General features: G+C 37.1%; 1 protein-coding gene across 1 annotated transcript in view; it reads left to right on the forward strand.

Annotated features, from left to right (window-relative positions):
* Nucleotides 1–8,470: 8,470 nt before the first annotated feature.
* The window catches only part of LOC124596452 (translational activator of cytochrome c oxidase 1), a 47,063-nt gene continuing 29,531 nt past the window's right edge, over nt 8,471–26,002 (forward strand). Inside the window, exons 1-3 of the mRNA XM_047135585.1 lie at nt 8,471–8,702; nt 18,395–18,507; nt 24,016–24,149. Coding sequence (XP_046991541.1) covers nt 8,519–8,702; nt 18,395–18,507; nt 24,016–24,149 — 431 coding nt within the window. The 5' untranslated portion in view covers nt 8,471–8,518. The remainder of the gene's footprint in view (nt 8,703–18,394; nt 18,508–24,015; nt 24,150–26,002) is intronic.

The following is a 26,002-nucleotide window of genomic DNA, read 5'->3' on the forward strand; positions in this document are numbered from 1 at the left end:
ATTGTGATATTTGCAAAAAATATACACGTTCTTGGTGTCATTACCAGGGATCACTGTTACAGTCTGTTGATTGTCTGACAGAATGAGCCCCTGACTACCAATTCATTCTATGAAATCTGTACATCAATAGCACTTTTCATTTCCACAATATTTGCAGTGTAAGTTTTGGATGATCCAACTTGTATACTTTTATCTGTAATTCTTTGTTAATTAAGTTTTTAAGAGGTTCTTCCTTCATGGCTGTTCCCTGTATCTTCGGAACAACAAATCGTTCTTAAAACTTCTGGTTTTGTACTCATGTGCCCTAATGTGCCACAAAGCCAGCAATCATTTATACATTTCGGTGCACTCTAATAATAATGTTCTTTCGTCCTGTTTTGAACTCATTCTCTAAACAACAACAAATCTAACCTAATCTCCATGGTCTGTGCATGCAGCCACACTTGAAATTGTATGCTTGACAAGCACGCTTGCACAAGTAAGTGTGAGCAAGCATGCACAAATTCCTTGCATCTACACGTGGTTTAAGCATGCTTGTACAAGCAATAGTTTGTCTACAGAAAATGTCGAGATCAGACAACAACGTACTGGCTAATGCCAGTTCACACTGTCAGTCATGTAACATCACATCAGAACATCCTGAATTCCGTTTCAAATAGTGGCATCCACGCTGGCCATCCTGTACTGTCCCATCACATCACGCCACAGGTGCATCCAGGCTTCTCAGGAAGAAATTTTCGATAGCTGACATCTAGCATTAGTTGTTGATCACATAACTCTGAAGCTCATTTCCACCCAATACGCAGCCATGTGCAGATCTGCATATTTCGTTTTGTCTAGATTTTCTTGGTTGAAATCAGTTGTCTGTTATTGGTTATTTGTTATAAACTTTTTTGGTAATTATTTCTTTTGTTAATATTATAATTTGTGATAAATGATGAAAGATTAATTGAAGCAATGAGACAGCAGTCTGAACTGTATGACGTGAGTGTACCAAATTACTTGCCATCTACTACACTTATAAAGTTCATTTTTATACATACCGGCACTGTGTTTAATGTTTTACAACAGGACAGATTACAATATGGTTGCAACTTGAAGTGAGAAAAGTACTGTGGGTAGAATCAGACTGATTTGTAAGTGGAATTTATTAGTATGTTGTCAGATAGTTGTGATGTTTCATAAAGAATTGGACGGAAACGTTCAGGCACTACGACTGTAGTATAACACTTCTTTTGTGAAGAAAATTACTAGAGTTGTTTGTTGAAATGTGTGTTTTTATCGTTAAGTAGCTCTCTGGACTTGTGTGAAACAGTTCTGCAAGCATCAGTGGTCAATATTTATGTGATTTCACTAGCTAATCTCATTACAAATGAGGTAAATGAACTATTAAAAGCCAAATACAAGATGTAAAAAAGCCTATATATCTTGAAGGAAAATATATTGAGGAAGAAATTACTACTGCACAAAAATTTGCACTGGATTGGCAACTAAACTTAAACTTAAACAAACCAAATTTTCACAGGATGTGATGGCAGCTGGTAAAACTGTGTTCTTTATAGTAATTTCTTTATAGTGATTATGTCTGCTATTTGACATAAAAAAAGAGAAACAACTGATGCTCAGAGTTCCTAAAATACAGATACCTCTTCCTTGAGCTCTTTGCGTACTGTGTGAAATTCCCCTTCTGTACCTCATAATGGCATCTTTTGGACTCACAGTTTTTTGTGTTGTGTTCTATTTCTGTCTTCCTTCTGTAATATACTGTATAAGCTGTTCCTGCTAGCTGCACTTCGCGCCTAAAACAGCTGAAAATCATATTGCGAAGATCACAATTCACGCGAAAAAACATTTGAGGACAGCCACGTGAGTTCAGATCACGTGACTTGACTGACTTGACGTTCTGTGACTTGAGGGATGCACCTTGACGTGACAGTGCCGTAACGTGACAGTGTTATGATGGGCAGTTTGAACTGGCCTTTGGCAACCTTTTGCTTGTGTAACGAAAAAAAAACCAAAAGATTAAACATGATGTATGAAGTAAAGAGTTGTTATAGAAACGAAAGTATCATTCCTGTATTAGCTATTCATGGTAGACACGCTGTGGAAACTATAGTCCAATTCAAACTGTCCATTACAGCACCGTTGCATCATGGCACTGTCATGCCAAGGTGTATTCACACTGTCCGTCATGTAACGACATGTCACATCAATGTCAACTCACATTGGTGTCCTCAACTATTCTTTCGCGGGAACTGCGATCTTCGCAAGTTGATTTTTAACTGCTTTTATGTGTGAAGTGCACATACAAACGCTGTAGCTTATATTCGTGGATGCTAGAGTTCATATTTGAACAAAAATGACATTTGTTGGAGTCAAATGATTTGGAGCTTGCAAGGATAGCTTCTATATTAGAGAAGCGAGACAGAAGTGCAAAACTACACAAAGAAAGTGGACGGGTCAGAAAAAATGTCATTATGTGGTACAGATGGGGAATTTTGTACATCATGCAAGGAGTCTGAGGACGAGGAATCGGCATTTTATATTTTGGAAAGTCGTAGCATCAATTTTTTTCTCCCCAGAATTACTGAAGGGAATAGTTACAAGCTGCCATCATCTCCTGTGAATAACTAGTTTGCTTAAGGTCCAATGCAAATTTATGTGCATTAGCTATAACTCCCTCAATACCTTTCCCTTGAAGATATGTGTTTTCTTTACATATTATATTTGGTTTTTAGCAGTTCAAGTGCCTTATGAGTGTACAAGGGTTACCTAGCGAAACCACAAAAATATCGACTGCTGATGCTTATAAAACTTTTTCATACACAATTTGGAGAGCTGCTGAGCAATAAATAGGCCTGCCAGAAATACATATTTACATAAACAACTTGCAGTGTCTGAAGGTTTCAGCTCATTTATTTTTCTAAGTGTCTGACGAAATACAAATAAATTCCACCTACTAATCAATCTGTTTCTACCCACAGTACTTTTTTTGCTTCAAGTTGCAGCCACATTGCAATCAATTTCGTAGTAAAATATTAAATATGGAACTGGTATCTATAAAAAATCCACTTTATAAATGCAGTAACGAGCAAGTAATTTAGTATGCTTATTTCGTACAATTCAAACTGCTGTCTCACTGCTTCAGTTAATCCGTTGTCATTTATTACAAATTTTAACACAAGAAAAGACAAAATGAAATAATTTGTAGCAAATAACTAAAACGAACAACTAATATTAACCACGAAAACTATGACAAAACAAAATATGAAGGTTTGCACATGGACATGTATTGGGAGGAAATGATTTGTGGGTCATGTGATCAGCAAGAGACAGATGACATGAGTCATCAAAATTTTCCTCCAGAGAAACTTTGACAGTGCTGTGATGTGACGTGACGTGACAGATGGCCAGTGTGGATGCCGCCACTTGAAAGATGTTGCAGAATATTTTGAATCGACAGGATGGGACATGACGCAATGTGATGGACAGTGTGAATTGGCCTTATCACATGGTACTGTTGATTTTTCTTCTTTTCCTCCATTTAATGTTATATTCTTTGACTTGATTTACACTTAAATACAATCTTTGTACAGAATTAATTTGACATCAGCAAACAAAAACTAAACAAATCATATCACCTCCAAATGCTTGTGCAGGCCTCCCTATTCTTGGTACACATGCTCAAGCATACACACATTTGAACGCATGCACAAGCATGCATTACCAAAATTAAATCAAGCATCAAGCTGCTTGTAGAGCCCTGATGCCTGTGCAAATTTATCCTACACACTCTCAAGTACACTCCTGGAAATTGAAATAAGAACACCGTGAATTCATTGTCCCAGGAAGGGGAAACTTTATTGACACATTCCTGGGGTCAGATACATCACATGATCACACTGACAGAACCACAGGCACATAGACACAGGCAACAGAGCATGCACAATGTCGGCACTAGTACAGTGTATATCCACCTTTTGCAGCAATGCAGGCTGTTATTCTCCCATGGAGACGATCGTAGAGATGCTGGATGTAGTCCTGTGGAACGGCTTGCCATGCCATTTCCACCTGGCGCCTCAGTTGGACCAGCATTCGTGCTGGACGTGCAGACCGCGTGAGACGACGCTTCATCCAGTCCCAAACATGCTCAATGGGGGACAGATCCGGAGATCTTGCTGGCCAGGGTAGTTGACTTACACCTTCTAGAGCACGTTGGGTGGCACGGGATACATGCGGACGTGCATTGTCCTGTTGGAACAGCAAGTTTCCTTGCCGGTCTAGGAATGGTAGAACGATGGGTTCGATGACGGTTTGGATGTACCGTGCACTATTCAGTGTCCCCTCGACGATCGCCAGTGGTGTACGGCCAGTGTAGGAGATCGCTCCCCACACCATGATGCCGGGTGTTGGCCCTGTGTGCCTCGGTCGTATGCAGTCCTGATTGTGGCGCTCACCTGCACGGCGCCAAACACGCATACGACCATCATTGGCACCAAGGCAGAAGCGACTCACATCGCTGAACACGACACGTCTCCATTCGTCCCTCCATTCACGCCTGTCGCGACACCACTGGAGGCGGGCTGCACGATGTTGGGGCGTGAGCGGAAGACGACCTAACGGTGTGCGGGACTGTAGCCCAGCTTCATGGAGACGGTTGCGAATGGTCCTCGCCGATATCCCAGGAGCAACAGTGTCCCTAATTTGCTGGGAAGTGGCGGTGCGGTCCCCTACGGCACTGCGTAGGATCCTACGGTCTTGGCGTGCATCCGTGCGTCGCTGCGGTCCGGTCCCAGGTCGATGGGCACGTGCACCTTCCGCCGACCACTGGCGACAACATCGATGTACTGTGGAGACCTCACGCCCCACGTGTTGAGCAATTCGGCCGTACGTCCACCCGGCCTCCCGCATGCCCACTATACGCCCTCGCTCAAAGTCCGTCAACTGCACATACGGTTCACGTCCACGCTGTCACGGCATGCTACCAGTGTTAAAGACTGGGATGGAGCTCCGTATGCCACGGCAAACTGGCTGACACTGACGGCGGCGGTGCACAAATGCTGCGCAGCTAGCGCCATTCGACGGCCAACACCACGGTTCCTGGTGTGTCCGCTGTGCCGTGCGTGTGATCATTGCTTGTACAGCCCTCTTGCAGTGTCCGGAGCAAGTATGGTGGGTCTGACACACCGGTGTCAATGTGTTCTTTTTTCCATTTCCAGGAGTGTATACTTTGGCAAGCACACGATAAGCATGTAGTCACTTGTGAGGCCGCCTTTTTGGATATCTTCAATTGGCACACAAGTGGCACGGTATTTCCTAGGATAGCATCAAAGTATCAGGGGAATAAAAAACAAAGTAGATGAGCTGTTAGTGTGTTTAGATGATCTCAAAAATATGAATGAGATTGATATAATTTGTATGTCTGTAGCTGTGGGGATGGAAAGTGTCTGTATAAATAGATGTAATTTAGCACATTGCACTTGCAGATCTAGCATGGGTAATGGAGGAGTTGCCATTTATACAAAACAAGATATCAATACATAACTGTAGAAGTAAGCAAATTTTGTGTTGAACAGCACTTTGAGTTTGTGCATGTGAACTACAGCTAGATAAAGCTGTGTTGATATTAGCAACAGTGTACATGTCTCCATTAGGAGATTGGGAGCCATTCATAATTTGGTTTGACTCCCTATTATGCAGTCTGTCAGACAAAAAGAAAAAGAAGAAGTTATTAATCTGTGATAATTTCAGTGCAAACTTTCTACCCAATTATATATATATATATATATATGTGTGTGTGTGTGTGTGTGTGTGTGTGTGTGTGTGTGTGTCTGTGTAATTAAAATAATTGGTTATATCAGTGATCAATTTCCCTTCATGTATAGCTCAAGACGGTAGCACTCTAATAGACAAACTATTTGTGCAGAAAGAGGATGTAGAACTAAGACATGCTTTCCCTGTGATAAATGGACCATGATGCACAGTTAATTCACTTACAAAACCAAGAAGAGTGTACAGTTCAGTACCATATAATAAAACTGTAAGGTTGCTCAACTGAGTATCTATAGAGCACTTAAAAGAAAGTTTAAGAAAGGTTAATTGGGTAGATGTATATAATGAGCTATATTCCTTTTAAAACACTATTGGCGCAAAAAATTACTAAATGTAACAGCAAACAGTTTTCAAAGAAATCTTAGATTATTATGGGTACTAAAGTGTCTTAAAAAAGAAAAAGAAAACTGTATGAGACAGCAAGAATTAATAATTTTACACCATAAAAATTATTATAACGTATTGATAAAAGTTGTCAGAAAATCAAATGAATATGGACTTTTGCTAGAAGGGTGACAGGAGAAGTAACCACTTGGGTAGGTAGTATTACTATTAATGAAAATGAGACCATCTTAACCAACAGTTAAGTAGCTAATATATTTAAAAACCATTTCTTAGGTGTAGGTGAAAAAATTGGTGAGAATAGTTTAAAATAAAAAGCCAAGCAATACATGGAAGAGTCAGTTTGGAGAAACCTTAGCAGATTAATTTCCGCCTGACAACCTCTTGTGGAAAAGGAAAATCATTAAATATTTGAAAAATGAATATTCTGTTGGAGCAGATGACATTTCTAACAAGATATTAAAACAATGTGGAGCACTTACAGCTGATGTTGTGTGTCACATATGTAATGCATCACTAACTCAAGGTATTTTCCCAAACAGGTTAAATACACCATAGTCAAGCCTCTCTACAAAAAAGGGGACATCACAGATGTCAATAATTACCAGTCAGTATCTTGCTTACATCGTTTTCACAAAACGTTGAGAAAGTAATGTATGCAAGATTGGTTGGCCATCTCGACAGTAATGGGATTGTTTGTAAGTCACAGTTCAGATTTCGAAAATGCTGTTCCACTGAGACAGCAATATACAGTTTCACTGCCCGCATAATAGAGTCTTTAATTGGTAAAATGTCACCAATAGGAATTTCCTGTGGCTTATCCAAACCACTTAATGTTGCGAACCATGTCATTACGTTACAGAACTTAAAATTCTATGGTATAAATGGAACAGCATATGAGTGGTTTAAGTCATATCTACAGAACAGGAAGCAAAAAGTTTCTGTATGTGGTATAAGTGATTTAAGGAATTTTGCCACTTCATCTAACTGGGATGAAATTACATAGGTGGTCCACAGTCCTTGATGTATGAGAATGATCTCCCTTTTTATCTGAAACAAGAAACTAAACTGACACTGTTTTCTGATGATAGGAGCATCATTATTAATCCAGAAAAAGAAACTCCAATAGAAAACGATACAAATAACGTCTTTGGAAAAGTTATTAATAGGTTTTCTGCGAATGGACTCACTCTGAACTTTGAAAAAACTCAGTACCGGTACATCCAATTTTCTGAAGCAGGGAGTTCAGTCCTTTCAATAAATATAACACATCAACTGAGGTCAGTAGCCAGGGTAGAGCATAATAAGTTTTTGGATGTACGTATCGATTTGAATCTTAATTGGAAATTTCGTATTTTGGATCTACCAAAACAACTAGGTTCAGCAGCTTTTGCAATCAGAATAACTGCCATTCTGAGGATATAAAAATTAGTAAGGTAATATACGTTGCATACTTACATTCTCTGATGACATACAGAATAATATTTTTGGGTAACTCAACACTTAGGCAAGAGAATTCACTGCTCACAAGAAAGTAGTTAGAATAATGTGTGGGGCTCATAGCTGCACATCTTGTAGGCATCTGTTATTAGAGGTTAGGAATTCTTACGACAGCCTCACAGTATATTTACTCAGTAATGGCATTAGTTCTCAACAACATGGAGCAATTTAAAAAAACACTGACATTTTTGATTATAATACCAGAAGAAAGAAAAACTTTTACTATCCTCTACATAATCTATCTTTGGCACCGAAATGGGTAAAATAAGCTGCTGTAAAGCTTTTCAATAAATTACCAGATGAAATAAAATGTTTGACAAACGGCGGTAATAGTTTCAAAAATAAATTGAAATGATATCTCCTTGACAACTCCTTCTATGCCATAGATGAAGTCTTGAATAGGAATTTGTAAATCTATACGTATAATATACACATTTTGTGCCATTTAATATAATGGGGTAGGTAATAAAACTTTTAAGCTTAAAAAAAAACCTTCATTCTTGTGTGAATTTATTATGCCCTTGGTACGTTCCACAGCATAATGGTTACCGTGAGATTGATCAACGGAACACGTAACTAATTAACTATATTTATAAATTTTTTTATGTTCTCAATATTATTGCACAACCTCTCAGTGTCACTACTAGATGGTCCTCTTTAAGTTATACGACTTTCAATTTTTTCGTCTATTATACCAGCTGGCACGACAGTGAGCCAGTGTGATGGTGTTTGCAGTTTAGGTTATGTTGGTGCACGATTCTAGTGCATGTGCATACATGACTGTTGACATCTGTAACAGACATGTTAAGATCTTTGTGCTGTAATGTAGTTGTTTACAAACAAAATGTACAGTATTTGTAGGTGTGTAGTGTTTAATGCTAATACAAAAAAAGCGATTTGGGATAACTGGCGGCGAAATGCTGGCCATAGCAAATGGCAAAACATTAAGCACATAAAGGCTTTGAAAGATTCACAGAAATCCGCTGTCTTCACGAAAATGTCACGTTTAATACGCGTGGCCGTACAAGGAAAGTGAGGTTGCTTGTTTTAACTTGATCTATGGTCTTCCACAAGTAGTATGTATAGACACAAGATGGGCCGTATACGCACAGTTTTTGTTTGGTGTTGGTTAATACGTTACTGAGATACTGAATACAAAGTTTGTTCGAATTTACATCGCTGCCCGTCTGTGTAAATGGTAATCGAACTTGGTTGTGTCATATTGTGTACCGTATTGTCAGATATTGAAAAAAACGTGTGTTATGAGGAGAACTGAACATGTTAGTTCACCCGTATTTGTAGTAATCGAAGTTGGTTGTGTCATATTGTGTATCGATTATCAAATATTGAAAAAGCATGTATCTTAGCTTCTATTTGTAGTTAAGTCACCAACAATTTCATTGTGATAATATTGTATTCTTTGAAGACAGCAATTGAACTGTTTTCACTCATAACTCCACTCTGATGTCAACAATTACCGTACAATCTCCCTTCTAACAGCTCTATCCAAAATTTTTGAGAAAGTAATGTACTCAAGAGTAGCTTCACATATCTGTAAAAATGAAGTACTAACAAAATGTCAGTTTGGTTTCCAGAAAGGTTTTTCAACAGAAAATGCCATATATGCTTTCACCAATTAAATTTTGAATGATCTGAATAACCGAACACCACCCATTGGGATTTTTTGTGATCTCTCAAAGGCTTTTGATTGTGTAAATCATGAAATTCTGCTAGACAAGCTCAAGTATTGTGGCATGAGTGGGACAGTGCACAAATGGTTTAATTCGTACCTAACTGGAAGAGTGCAGAAAGTTGAAATAAGTAGTTCTCATAATATGCAAAGATCAGCACATTCCCCAAACTGGGGAACTATCAAGAATGGGGTTCCACAAGGGTCAGTCTTGGGTCCTTTGTTGTTCTTAATATATATTAATGACTTGCCATTCTATATTCATGAAGAGGCAAAGTTAGTTCTCTTTGCTGATGATACAAGTATAGTAATCACACCTGACAAACAAGAATTAACTGATGAAATTGTCAATACTGTCTTTCAGAAAATTACCAAGTTATTCCTTGTAAATGGACTCTCGCTGAATTTTGATAAGGCACAGTACATACAGTTCCGTACAGTGAATGGTATGATGCCATTAATAAATATAGACCTTAATCAGAAGCATATAGCTAAGGTAGAATATTCCAAATTTTTAGGTGTGTCAATTGATAAGAGATTAAATTGGAGGAAACACATTGATGATCTGCTGAAACGTTTGAGTTCAGCTACTTATGCAATAACGATCATTGCAAATTTTGGTGATGAACATCTTAGTAAATTAACTTACTACGCCTATTTTCACTCATTGCTTTCATATGGCATCATATTTTGGGGTAATTCATCACTTAGGAATGAAGTATTTATTGCCCAAAAGCGTGTAATCAGAATAATAGCTGGAGTCCACCCAAGATCATCCTGCAGTCATTTATTTAAGGATCTAGGGATCTTCACAGTAGCTTCTTAGCATATATACTCTCTTATGAAATTTGTTATTAACAACCAAACCTAATTCAAAAGTAATAGCAGTGTGCATAACTATAATACTAGGAGAAAGGATGATCTTCACTATTCAAGATTAAATCTAACTTTGACACAGAAAGGGGTGAATTATACTGGCACTAAAGTCTTTGGTCACTTACCAAAGGGTCATTCCATGTCAAGTCACCCAGGCCTTGACACCAACCATGCCAGATTTTGATGAAACTTGGTACAATACTTTGGCACAGAAAGGGGTGAATTATACTGGCACTAAAGTCTTTGGTCACTTACCAAAGGGTCACTTACCCAGGCCTTGACACCAACCATGTCAGATTTTGATGAAACTTGGTATAATACTTCTTTCATCATCCTGAAAGCACTTGTAAAATTTTTTTGCTCTATCTCTTATAGTTTTTTTAATAAATTTTTAAAGTTTTTAGATTTGGCTTTGTTTCAGCAGTCGGAAATTGTAACTTAAACGTGTCCTCATAACTAAAAAAATTTGTATATTAAAGAATACTCAAGATATCAGTATGAAATTTTGGAATAAGTTTGTGTATTATATCTAAATGTTAAAAAAAAATTACCATAAAGATATATTAAATTCTCCCAAATGAAAAAAATTATAAGTTTCTTATTTTTTTTTAGCTAACGGATGTTTAGTTTTACAAAAACTGCAATATCTAGAGTCTGAGACCTGATAGAAAGCTCAAATTTGTTTTAAAATACTCTTAATGGTATAGGCTATTAGATAAAAGAAAAATTATGTTGGCTTTTTAACCTGTTTAATAGTTATCTAATTTTTAAAATAATATTAATTATGTTTTAAAAATAAAAAATGCCAAGTGACTTAGACACCAAAAATAAGTTTTTGTCTTCTTGGAGTAACAATGTACACTTGGATTTTGTATTGTTACTCCTGTGTTTTGAAGTAAAAAATTATTACAGTGTTAAATAGTGCTTGGATAGTATTTTATTAAGTTTATTCGAACTCTCAGTAAGTACTGTTGCTTAGTTTACAGAGATTCTTTTCCAATATCCTACAAAAGTAACCAGAACAGTAATCAGACCAAAAGTGAAATCAGTATGTCAGATATACAAACCTGTAGCTTAGGGTTATTTAAAAAATCTGACTGTTTCCAAACAACCTACACACCTTCAAAAAAGTTACAACCGGTATCAGAATTGAGTGAGGAAGAAAAAGATTTGATCCACTTACGATCTGGAATTAATCTGTGTGAATTTAAGAATATATGTTCACACCAAGCTACTAATTCTTAAATGTTTTTGAAAAGTATCAAACAACATGTGTAGACCCACTAAAAAAACACAAAAAGCCCATCAAAAAATCGTTGAGAATTGTAGGCTTGGATCTTTCTAAACAATTACTGACAAAAAATATTAGCATAAAACCTGGACAAAAGCTTTGCTCAACATGCCGTAACTTTTGTGAGGAAAAATTAAGAGTTGAAGTCAATGAAAGTGAAACAGATGATGAAGTCATGGTTGAATTAGAATCATTGGAATCCAGAAATGAATCCCTCGTACAAACAAACATCGCTCTTGATTATTTAGGTTTAACACCGATAAAGCTTCATGGCTTGTCAGAACAAAGTAAAGGGTCTTATTTTAAAAGGAAGTTTAGCAGTATTGAAAAGACTGCAAAAAAGGTGGTTTCAAAAGCATTAAAATATGATGCACCAAGTTCTGATGATGACGAAGAAGATAAAAGTGTGGTTGAGAAAGCAAAGGATTTTGATGTAATGATTTCTCTTATGAAAGAGAAGATTTCATCTGTTGGGAGGTCTAGAAAAATCCAGATTCTGACCTTGGCTCCAGATTCTTGGACTCGAAATAAAGTGATGAAAGAATATAATGTGAGTGAGTACATGGTGCGACAAGCTAGAAAGCTAAAATCTGAAAAGGGTATTTTGGAAACTCCTGGTCCAAAAAAAGGTAAAACTCTTTCTGAAAATACAGTAAGACTTGTAACAGATTTTTATGAAAAGGATGGAAGTTCCAGAGTGCTACCTGGAACAAAAGACAAAATAAGTGTTCAAAAAAATGTGTACATGCAAAAAAGACTCATTTTGTGTAACTTGAGAGAACTCTATTATTCTTTCAAATGGGAGAATCCCGAGGTAGAAGTAGGATTTTCAAAATTTTGTTTCTTGAGACCTAAATGGTGTATCCTTGCTGGTGCTGCAGGCACACACACTGTATGTGTATGCAGTATCCACCAGAATGTTAAACTATTACTGGATGCTGTGAAAATTGAAGAATCTTATAAAGACCTAATTAAGATGCTTGTGTGCAACACAGAAAACCAAAACTGCATGCTACATCATTGCAACAGCAGTCCTGCAAATACTGCACTAACAGAGTGCTTAACTGAAAAAACTAAGTGAAGCTTATGATTTAGAAGAAGAAATTGTAATCAGTCAGTGGGTTAACACAGACAGGGCAGAAATGATCAAACGGTCTATCAGTGTTGAAGATTACATTTCTTTATTGGTTAGGTCATTGGAAAAGCTCACCCCACACTTGTTTATAGCAAAATCCCAATCAGCAGCCTTTAAAAGATTGAAAGAAGACCCACCACCCAAAACAGCAATTATTGTGATGGATTTCAGTGAAAATTATTCCTTTGTTATACAAAATGAGATCCAAAGTTACCACTGGAATAGAGGTGGTTGTACTCTACACCCAGTTGGAGTTTTTCTAAGAAATGAGGAAAACAATGTTTTTGTTTCCAACCACTGTTTTATTAGTGATGACCAATAACATGACACTGGTTTTGTTAACTTTGTACAAAAAGAAATTACAAAGTGGCTGTCATTACATCATACTAACATTGACTCAGTTCACTACTTTACAGATGGTTGTGCTGGGCAGTACAAAAATAGAAACAGTTTTAAAAATTTGACTGAACACTTGAGAGACTTTAATTTGAAGGCCCAACACTCTTTTTTTGCAACAAGTCATGGGAAGTCAATTTGTGATGGCCTAGGAGGAACTATTAAAAGAATTTTAAGGAAAGCCAGTCTACAGCTTTCAGACAAAGAACAAATAATGACAGCAATCGATGTGTATAAGTTTTGTGAAAAAAATATTGAAAACATTCATTTTCACTTTATTGACAAAAAAGAAGCTGATTTGCTACGGTTAAAACTAGAAAAACATTTTTCAGCAACCCGAACCATTCCTGGAACTAGAAGTTTTCATAACTTCAAACCACTTCCAACAAACAACCTTGCAATTAGAAGGACTACAGATAGTGTAAAACCCTCCTTAGTCTTTTCTTTCCATTCTTCTTCTGATTGGGTTCGTGTTGAACCATCCATAAATTGCTATGTGGCTGCAAGTTATGATGGTAACTGGTACTTTGGACTGGTAAAAACAATATTCAATGATGAAGAAGATGCAGAAATTCTATTTCTACATCCTTCAGGACCTGCTGCATCATTTTATTGGCCTGAAAGAGAAGATTCCTGCATAGTGCCTTTGGAGCACATAGTCTGTGTAGTAGACACACCTCAATCAAGCGGCACTGGGAGAATGTATTACTTCAAAAAATACTGTATCAAAAGAACTGAAAGCTCTTGGATGAAGTGGAAAAACAGTTTGAATCAGCATTAATGTTTATTAAAAAGACAAAATTACTCAAAAAATTCAATGTTTCAAGCAATCAGTTGGGTTATACATAAGTGCCGTAAGTAAACTATCTTTGTACATAATTCTAATGTAATCTACTATAATTAATAAACATGTTAAAAAGCCATCATTATTTTTGTTTTATCAAGTAGCCTATATGTTTAAGAGTAAATTAAAACAAATTTGAGCATTCTGTCAGGTCTGAGACTCGAGATATTGCAATTCTTATAAAACAAAACATCCGTTAAAAAAAAAGAAAAAAAATACATATATATATATTTTTTTCATAGAAAATATTAATATATTTTAATTGCATCACTTTTATCTTCAAATATGTATAATAAATAAACTTGCTGCAAAAATTCATGATGTTATCTAAAAGAGTTTTTAAGATAAGCAAATTTAAAGTTTTGAATACGAATTAAACTGACCATTTCCGAAGGTTCAGAAAACGCAAAACATAAAAACTTTAAAAATTTATAAAAAAAAAACTGTAAGAGATACAGCAAAAAAAAAAATTGCAGATGTTGTCAGGATGGTATTAGAACCATTTGAGCCAAATTTCATGAAAATCTAAGGAGGTGGGTGTAAAATTTATTTTTTATTGGGTGATTTGATATGGAATGACCCCAAATAGTATCAGAAGTCTGACAGATAACCAACAAGTATTTAAGAAGAAATTAAAAGAATTTCTGAATGACAACTCCTACTCCATAGAGGAATTTTTAGATATAAATTAAGAAAAAAAGAAAAAAAAAACAAAAATATTTTTAAAAAATAAAAAAACACAAAAAATAAAAAAGTTGTTATATTAACTTAAGTATGTTGTTAAATTAACTTAATTATGTCATATATTGGAAAATTTGACTCGTTCCACATCATTACGAAATATCGTATTCATGATCCATGGAACTAGTATTAATCTAATCTAATCTAATCTAATCTCTTGCAATTTGCTGAGAAGACAGGGTTGCAATAGTTTCTGTAAATCAGAAAATATAGGAAATTTCAAACATGTTAGGGAAATTTGGAAAGAAAACCACTGGAAAATCTTGTTTTTGTCTCAGTAGATGAAATGGTTTGTTTACTGAGGTGTTACGCATCGTCTCTTGCTGGGTGCAGCCGACGACGTTCACCGCTTCCCCACTCCCCTCATTACTACTGTTTCTCCCCTTCTTAACACTGCCCTCAGCTTTCAGTCAGTGCTGCCATCACTTCTTGCTGCAAGCCTACCAGCTGCCAATGTGACGCATGGAGGCATTAGGAGTGGTTTGTTTGATTCTGATTTTCAGAGACTGTCGACGCAGTGGCCAGAGACAGGGGTCATGTGTGCGTGAGTTGTGTCTAAGTGAGTGTGTGAATGTGTGTGTGCTCTTGTTTTCTGACAAAAGCTATGGCTGAAAATGTATTTGTCACAGTGTATTTGTGTTTTCCATGTGGCTCTCTGCAGCTCAGCAATCATCTTTATGGTGAGTTGATATCTATCCTCATCATTAGTGACTCTCAGAGTATTTGAACAACATATCTGTTGCGTGGATTGATCACCATAGTCTCATTTTATCAACATGCTGCCTCTGGCTTGGTAATAGCTGGCCACATGATTGAATTTCTGTGACAGGCCAAAACCGCAAGGCGTTTCTACGGGTATCTGCAATGGATTGGGCCTGCCAATCTGAATCCTTTCGTTTCCTACTAATGTGCAGGCCCTGCCCATCACACCGATCTGCCCGCATGCCAGATCTGTTTGTGTACGGCGTAATGCTGTGGATTTTCGTGGTTTATCCCTGGATCTAGGACTGTGGTGCTTCTCAGCAGGCCAGAGGCCATGGACAATGGATTCCAGGAATTTCGATGTCTCATCACAAGTGCATTGTGCAGTGTGGCATTTTATAGACATTTTATTTGTTCTAGTACATTTTGGCACTTCAAAAGTAGTTTACATGTCAGAAAGTATGGACAGTAAGAAGAAGAAAATTGTGTCAGTCACTGGCAGTTTGTATGCTATGTACTCATATATTTCTTGAAAGAAAAGTCACACAATGCCTGTAAAATAATAGATATAACACAGTGGGTAATATCCGACAATAACGAACGTAGTAGAACCAACATTTTATTGGCGGTCACCTACAGTGTTGGTTTATACAATTCTTCCTTGCGTTAGACACTTCTTTCAAGAGGCCCACCTTTTTCCTGTGATTATTTATGAAATCAGTGAAGGTATTTTAAATCTGTCTTACGACTCCAAGGAAATGCAAATTTTTATAGTGAATGTGTTTCATTTTATCGAACTAAAATAATGTCAGTGGTCTTAATGAAACACATATACCATTTGGCTTGCTTTCTTCATCTACAAACAGTTCATTAGAAAAGATTTTGTGTTACTACTTAATAGTTTTGCCCACATCAGGAAACACCATCTGCATGCAAGCCTTTTTTTAGATATTTCCTTGTTTGCACTATTGTTTCTTGTATGATAGCTGCAAAGACAGATTGTCAACTGGTCTGGAGATCAGGGAAATATCAGGGAATTCCACTTGGGGAAGCTTGTGGCAACCCTAGAAGAGGAGTATGGTTGCTCATTTTACTTAAGACTCTAACAATGGAAGCCTTGACAACATTTTGAGTACCATTGCAGGAAATCTTTTTAACTATTTAAAAGTGCATTATATTTTGTCATTGTTTCAGTGATGTACAGATATTTCCGTTATTTTATGAGTTTAGTATCAGCATGAAAATTTTGTGCAATAAACATATAGAAACAGAGTGAAACCAAATATTTCACTGTAACTTGTGCTCCAGGTGCATCAGTATAGAATTATTAGTAAGCTACACAGACTTAAAACATGCATTGGTATCTCTTGATGCTGAGTGGATATTTAAGTTGTTGATAATTTATGTTTAGTTTTTTGGTGAATTTATTTGTATGAAAAAGATGTTCAAGACACCATGGAAAATGTGACCATAGATAGAGGTACGCACTATGTTTTAGAGAATTCACATGATAGATTGGAAATTGAATGCTCCTGTAATTACAGTGATTTCGTGCCACAGAAACGTGTGGATGAAGATCATACTGTGAATGAACAGAAGTTGGTAGAAGATGATGTCTTTGCCATTCAGTATCCAGTTTCATTACAATCAATTCAACAGATTTGGACAAATGTTTCAACATTCTGGATGGTAGATGGAGACGTAAATGAGACAGAGATTAGCTGTTTGACAGAAACTGGAAGACATTTGTGTATGAAAAATCATAGCGTGAGGAGGCTCCACTGCCTACCAGAGAGGTGACAATTCCGTTATGAGTACTTTTTAATGTATTTGTGAATCAATAAAGAAAGACATTCTGAATCCAAACCAGAAAAATGCGATTGTGGTGATTAAACTGTGTCATGGGGACATGCAGAATCAAAAACAGAAAAATATGATTATCGTGATAAGACCCTGTCGTGTTGCCTTTTGTACAGGATTTAATTTTGCCCACACACTTTGGGCTTACATGCTTGGAAGAGATGCTATCAGAGAGAGATTTCATTAATGGCACAGGCTACAAATTTGGTGGGCTTACGTGCTTGGGAGAGATGCTGTCAGAGAGAGATTTCATTAATGGCTTAGGCTACGATTTTGGTGAAAAATCAACTTAGAAACCACTCTTCTGTCGGAATTTGGAGTTTGTAGTAGTTGTAAACTTATTTCACCTATAAGTGTTGTGGAGAGAGAGTAGTGGAGTGGACAGAGGCTACTACCTATCAGAACAACTTACGCTCTGGTAATCTGAACTGCTGCTGCTGTATGTATAAAGTACATATTTTATTTCATTTAGAGCATCTCCACTAAAGCAGTAAAAACAATCCTCTGTTCACACTCTGTGTTGTCCTGTCCATAAACCAAGGAAGAAATTTGACGGCCAGCAAATTCTTTAAATTTTTCCAGCATGCCAGAAGTTTTTGAAAATGTTACCAGCTAGGACAAAAACAAGTCACCAATACTCATTCTCTTATATGATGAAGCAGCTCATTGATGAAGTGCACTCTACTACCATCTTGCAACAGACAGGCAACAGAGACTGTAAAAGTGCACTAATTGCTGTGTGTGGAAAGTGTGTCTGTAAAATACAAATGCCCTATTTGGAATAGATTTAGGATTTAGCAATGAGCCTGAAAAATGGCGTGATAATATTTTGTGCTGAAATATGTAAATATGTCTCTAAAATAGAAACCATGTGTTGAATGTGTGTCTAGTTTGTTCTAGTTAAACATAATTATTTGTGAAAAACTAGCATTTAGCGTGCGTGCTAATATATTTATGAATATTGAATACAAAGTTGGTGTTTCAGTGAACAAATTAAAATAATTTGACATATAATATTCATGACTGTAAAACTGTAAGTTGAAAATTGATATTAGTAACATATAGGTTATCCATTCTAAATTCTTTATCTTACCTTCTGGCCTAATATTAATTTACATACATTAATTTTGACATTTTAATATTATTGACAAATATTTCACTAATAATTATTGTTTGTGTTTGCAGAGGGTAAAAGTGCAGATCCAGAGCACAACGTCCAGTTAGCGCAAGTAGTTGAAAGAGCTCGAAAGAACAACATGCCTGTAGCATCTATTGAAAATGCCATAAAAGCAGCACAGGTAATATATCATCTTGATTACATAATTTAATTCCTCCATTTGTTTATGAAACCAGTTAAACTATTACTTGTTTAGTGTGTGTTGCTATACTCATCTGTGTTTAGGGTATTGCATACATTATTATAATGTTAATTATGTATCCTTGTTTATCATTCCTCATGTGCACTTAAACCAGTTCCCTCCTCCCTATCAATCCTCTAATCCCCTCTTTCTTTTTCTGCCTATAGTTCCCTCTTTCTTTCGCTCACCCTCGGACCATCTCTCATACCCTGTATTTTTGTGGTTAATTGATACTTTTGTTTTGTCAAAGAGTGATGTATGTATTGGGGTTTACACATTGAGCTCAACCATCCACAAGCAGGACATAATTGACAAATGAAATGGGTTTTATGAACCAACACAGAACTTTAATCTGTCTCTTCGTATCTCCATTCTTCATTCCTTGGAGTCATTACTACAATGCTCGAGGACATGTATGTAGGGGACTGACACTTTAGGTTTGTAGCAACAGTGATTAATAGCAGACATTTAATGAAATGAATGATGGAGATGGATAAAAACTGTACACTTATGGCACATGCCGATATTCAGATCTAGTTCTGGTTTACAGTTTTCCTAAAGAGTGCCAGTTCAGAAATACTCACCCAAGACTCAAATATTTCATTCAGAATATAATTCGTCAATGGGATTACCTGTCCATTCAGCTTTATGATAGGTCTTGTGCTGTGATTGTTAAAAAAACATTTACTGTATGTAATTACTTGTTCCACAAGAAATACCACATTTTAACAATAAGATTGTACATGTATTTCCTGACATTGTCCAACTGTGTTGTGCAAGTAGCGGGCACTGCATTTTGAGTCACTGTAACCGAATTCATCTGTGTACATTCTCTTCAGGCCGTAGTACAGTGTCTAAAAGAGGCCAACAAATGCAGTGCATCCTTCGTGGTAAATCAAGGACAGCATATTTTTTACAGTTGCCTTCTTAACTAGATTAGTATATTTAAATATAAATTTTGCTTTAGTTTCCTTTTTAATTATATTTTCGTCGTGTGGCTTAGTACCATTGCTTCTTTTGTTGGATTAATTATAAAATCCATGGCGTATACAGAACAAAATGAGTCTTGTGGTGGGGCTGTGTTTTAGCCCTAACTGTTCTTCCAGTTATTAAAAAATACAATCATTGAGTATAGAGTGTTGATAAGTTAAGGTTAACAGTCCATAAGCTGTAGTAAGTATGAAACAGCACTTTCATTTTCCTTGCAGTTCAACAATTTGTTTATTGCTCACTTTTTTGTCAGTGGATTGTATACAATATTTTTAGATCATTACTTGATTGATCATTTTTTTCCATTGTATATTGAAGGAAAATCTTTAAAGACGTGTAGTGAGTAAAGGGGTACATCAGTAGAGAGAAGCAGCTGGTGACAACTCATTCTTTAATCAGTAGTAACAATTAATTACTTTATATTATTATACTTAGAGAAAAGGTAGTTTAGGATATAATTCCATGAGAATGGTGAAGACATTAGAGATGAGTTACAAGCTCAGGTGTGACAAAGATTGGGAATAAAGTAGGCCAGCCTCTTTTCTAAGGATCGATCTGAGTTTTTCCCTATAATGCAAAATCTAAAGCTAAATGACCGGATGGGAATTTGAACCCCACCTCTTAATATTTCAGTTGTCTGACTCATTGTATGCCCTTGATGGGTTTTTACTCACAGAGGCTCTAAGTGAACAAAGTGAAACATGCTGGGAAGCTGCTGCTTTGGAGGAGGAAACAAACCTGTAACTGCTTCCTGATTTATTCCAAAAAGCTTTTGTTGATTTACAGATGCTTGCTTAATATTAAGTTACAACTGTCAGACCATAATGATTCTCCGTATGCTGTAATAACGTAATTCCTCTTTTACAACCAATATTGTTACATGACATTATTTTGTCAAGAGTTTGTTGGCTTTTGGGTAAGTCATTAATTTTTTTTGAATTGTGAAGAGTCCTAATTCCTTGCATTATACCTGCCAGCAGTCTGTTGAAAATCTTTGTAACACAAAGGACAGCCCCACTGTGAACATTAGACAAAAAGGCAATACGAACATAAAAATTGCTTTCGTCTCTTGGTTGTGTAAATAACAGTTAATCTGAAATTTACCTTATTATTGACTTTAAATACTAAAAACGTGTAAACATGTAAACATATTGGGAAATTAGTGTAAGAATTCAAGACCTCTTCGGCAATTGTTTGCTTATTTACTTTTCACAATATGGCATTACAAAAATGTCAGGTTCCAAACAAAAATGTCAGGTTCCACCCATCTGATTCCACCCCACATGATGTCATCAAGATGGTGGACACCCATATTTCCAGCATATACATGTGGCAACCCTAATGTCAATACATACACATGTGAACAAAAATCAAAACAACATGAGACTAATGAAACTAGTAGGAAAACCACAGGAAGCTGGGGGTTTAGGGTGGGCACAAGCTAAATATATGCGATATGCAAAATAGCACCATCGCAAAAAAATATTATCCTCAAAATGAAATAAAAAATTCTCAACATATGGCATAACACTACAAACACGAAAACCACAGGATTCTTACATTTCACATACACAGGATTCTTACATTTCACATACCTATTTAGTTCAGATGTAGCCCCTTGATACCAGACACAACTCCAAAATGTGGTACCACAGATTTCACTTGACCTATGTAACTTAAACGAAACCATCAATACCTAGAAAATGAAACCAACGATACCAAAACTCAAAATGTCATTGACAAGTAGCACTAGGTCGCTGTGTTGCCCATCCTCTAAAGCCCCCCCCCCCCCCCCCCCCTCCGGCCCCAACACACACACACACACACACACACACACACACACACACACACACACACACACACAGTGACTCATTGATCTCCGCTGGCACCACGGGGCGTCAACCCCCCCCCCCCCCCCCCCCCCCCCCCGCCCCCCAGCCCTCCTCCTCACCACACAAACCACTCCACCACCGCCCTCCCAGCTTCCTCCTGTACTTCACATACTCAGTGACCGAGCGAGGTGGCATAGTCACTAGCACACTGGACTCGCATTTGGAAGGACAACGGTTCAATCCCGCGTCCGGCCATCCTGATTTAGGTTTTCTGTGATTTCCCTAAATCGCTCCAGGCAAATGCTTGGGTGGTTCCTTTGAAAGGGCACGTCCAACTTCCTTCCCTGTCCTTCCCTAAGCCGATGAGACCTATGACCTCACTTTCTGGTCTTCTCCCCCAAACAACCCAACCCCACCCAACCCATAGTCAGTGCACACTTTTCTACAAAAAGAAACCCAAACCAAAATGCTTTACACAGTCACTCCTGTCTCATGCCCACAAAAATGTAAAGATGAATGATAACAGAAATAATATGTAAGTACAACAATCTTGCTGATGGCCAACGTAGATAGCTCGAACCAGGATAGTAGAAGTGATCCACAAAATTACTGTCCACCTTGACGATGATTTATTGTAGAATCTTGGATTATATTCTGAGCTCAAACACAAATAGGTATCTTGAGCAGAATGATCTCCTCATTGCCATCCAGGGTGGATTCCGAAAACATAGATCATGTGAAACCCAACTTGCACTTTTCTCATATGACATACTGAAGGCTTTGGATCAGGGCAGTCAGGTAGATGCAGTATTTCTTGATTTCCAAAAAGCATTTGACTCATTACCCTATCTACCCTTATTGTCAATAAAGTTGATCATATAGGATATCAAGTGACATTTGTGACTGAGTTGAAGACTTTTTGATAAGGTGGATGCAGCATGTTATCTTGGATGGAGAATCCTTGTCAGGTGTAGAAATAAATTCAGGTGTGCCCCAGGGAAGTGTGTTAGGAATGTTGCTGTTCATGTTGTATATTATTGACTTTGCAGACAGTATTAATATTAACATCAGGGTTTTTTGCAGATGATGCAGTTATCTATAATGAAGTAGTATCTGAAAGAATCTGCATAAATATGCAGTCAGATTTTGATAAGATTTCAAGGTGGTGCAAATATTGATAAATTGCTCTAAATGTTCAGAAATGTAAAACTGTCTGCTTTGCAAAACAAAACAAGAAAAAACATAGTATTCTATGACTGTAACATCAATGAGTCACTGTTGGAATTGAAACTCATTCAAATACCTGGGTGTAACACTTTGTAGGAATATGAAGTGGAATAATCACATAGGCTCAATCGCGATTAAAGCAGGTGGCAGACTTTGGTTTATTGGTAGAATACTGGGGAAGTGCACTCAGTCTAAAAAGGAGATTGCTTACAAATTAGTCATGCGACCTGCCCTAGAATATTGCTGCAAGTGTATGGGACCGTACCAAATGGGACTAACAGGGGTATTGAACGTGTACAGAGAAGGCCAGCATGATTGGTCACAGGTTACTTTGATCCTTGGGAGAGTGTTACAGAGATACTGAAGGAACTAAACTGGAAGACTCTTGAAGATAAACTATCCTGAGAAAGTCTATTAACAAAGTGTCAAGAACGGCTTTAAATGGTAACTCTAGGAATATGCTACAATCCCCTATGAATCGCCCACACAGGGATTGTGTGGATAAGATTAGAACAATTACTGCACACACAGAGATATTCAATCATTCATTCTTCCTGCACTCCATATATGAAAGGAACAGGAAGAAACCCTAATAACTGGTACAGTGGGATGTACCCTCTTCTAAGCACCTCACAGTTGTTTGCAGAGTATAGATGTAGACATAGATCCCTCATCAGTTAGACTGCCAAAGGTGACACCACCACATAACAGGTTCCTGGTCCGAGCTGGAATGCTAGTCAGCTTTGTGATCACATTACACGTCAAGTAGTCAGCAGTCAAGCCAAACCCCTGCAACAATCTTATAGTCATCATCATTTCATTGCCCAGCACTTTCTGGAGCAAATAAATGTTAAACTTTCCCGTCATATCCATCACTTAGAAAAAAAAAGAAGGAAAAAAAAGAATGTATTAAATTTCAGTCCATAGCAAAAACATGACATTTATCGTACCTAAAGCAAACAAGGATGTGTAAACCATAAAACAATAAATTGGAATAACTCACTGGCTAGACAGGAAATTCTTCCAACAACTAATTCACAGAATTGTTATGCAAAGTCAAATGATCAAATACCACTTGTAACACAACCAACTTCACAAGAGCACCCACCAAACACTACAACACATCTACAAACACGTCCTGACTCAAAAACACCATGCCACAGTGATGTCATGTAACACAGAACATCCAAGTCATGGGTCAAAGCAGATGGATGTAATCGGATGCTTCCATTCGCATTGCCTGATTATGCAAAATAAACCCTTTTTTCACTGAAACTCAGTACAGACTATATGCACTGTTTGATTGCAAAAGCTGCCAAACACAACTGTTTGATTAATTTGCAGAATTTATATTTCAAGTTGGTAAATGTATATGTGTAATTTCCCTCTGTGTTTGCAGAATTCAAAAGTGGCTAGCAAACCTGGTCTCATAGAGTTGAAGGGTCCTGCAGGCTCACTGATGCTTGTCTCAGTGTTAACTGATAACTTGGCAAAAACAAGAACAGAATTACTGACAATCATAAAGAAGACAAGGTTAGTTATTAAATCTTTATGTACTTTCATTCCAGCACATGTTGTCTTTTTCTGTGTTTTAATGTGATGTGTGATAAAGTTAAGTAGGGAAAATCAATAATCTAAAAAGTGTTGATAACAGCTGTGTGTCTGGATTATTTTTAAATTTTTTTTGTAATAAGTGCCTCATTTTGGCAGTCAGTTTAACTTAAGTACTCTCTACAGCATGATTTTATGTTCTCAATGTGAGATATGACACACAGAGTGAAAAACAACACTAGGAATTCTTAAATTGCGGCGTATCTCCAGGAGCAACACAATACCACTTGTTTATAAAGTGTAACTGCCGTGGCAACATAGCTTTCCGTTACTAAATAAAGAAAAAAGTTCCACATCTTTCTGTAGATATTTGTAAGAAACATCACACCACTAGAAATATTTTTGAATTATTACTTTTTCAGTTTTTCTTATGCTGTTGGATTGTCAGTGTGTTGCACCATAGTACATTAGGTGGTAAACAAACTTTTTTAGCATTTTGGTCATTGTCAGGGGGTTTAATTTGTGTTGGATAAGTCCTAGATATCAGGTTACTTCAAGGGAAGTTTTCTGTGTACCTCAAATTTATCGCTTTTCGTAAATCATAATTTTTAAGAAAGTATCAGTTGGTCTTAGAACTTTTGCCTGACACTTGCCAATGCTTTCATCCGTTGCAAAGTTTGTTAATATGAAAAATACTGAGTTGCAACCTGGTTCAGAATACTGATTAAAATGTAGATTCCCTATAACTGCCTGGGTAAGTCAGGTCAAAGGTTGGAAGAAGACAACAGCATACCATCTCTAATGGAAATGCCATATGGCTAGGGCCTCCCAGTGGGTAGACCATTCGCCTGGTGCAAGTCTTTCGAGTTGACACCACTTCAGTGACTTGCGTGTCAATGGGGATGAAATGATGATGATAGGGACAACACAAACCCAATTCCAGAGCGGAGAAAATCTCTGACCCAGCCAGGAATCGAACCTGGGCCATTAGGTATGACATTCCGTCACTCTGACCATTCAGCTACCAGGAGTGGACACCATCTCTAATAGGACCTTGCCTAGTAAGGCTCTGTTCTAATCAACCTTCAAGATGATGACAACTTTGCCTATTTTAGCTGTAGCTAGTAGTAGATCAGTTGCTATTTAAACTGATGGTATAAAATATGTTATTATATATGCTTCTGAAATAAATGGAAGTAGGAAAAGATAATTCTTGATTCTTCTGTAGCTAGTTGTTGACGAGGATATAGTTTTAAAGAACGTGTACCTGACCAAACATTTCCCAGTATCATATTTTTCTGGTCTACATTCTTCTGTATTCTCTTCAATTTTAAAACTCTCAGCTCTCATACTTATATGTTGTTTTTCTTTTCACATTTGAAGGCTTAGTTTACCGCACTCATTTCCTCCTCCTTCCCAGTTTCAAAGCTGCTAATATGTTTTTCTCTGTAATATATATGTGTGAATGTTTTGTTGTGCTTTACACATCTGTCTCCCTTCTCAGTTGGTGGTACACTTGCTGCTCTGTGGTCTAAATACATCAGCTAAATGTCGTGTGAATGCCAGTCTGGTGCAAGTGTTTTGATTTGATGCCACTTTGGCGGCTTGCACCTCCTCGCTGTACTGTTTGGCAGCCAAAATTCTTCTTGTTGGAGAGTCACTCATTGGGAAACTGGTATGTGACTTGTGAGTTACACTTTTATTGTTGGAAAGTATGAATTCATTAATTGCATTATACACTCATAAATATGAGATTTCTTACTCTCACTTGATTGCTCGTATTTTATTGTAATTTTGGGAGATGTATTGAGACTAAGGTTTCTATGTTTTGTATA

This window comes from Schistocerca americana, chromosome 2, assembly GCF_021461395.2.
Source record: "Schistocerca americana isolate TAMUIC-IGC-003095 chromosome 2, iqSchAmer2.1, whole genome shotgun sequence".
NCBI lineage: Eukaryota > Metazoa > Arthropoda > Insecta > Orthoptera > Acrididae > Schistocerca > Schistocerca americana.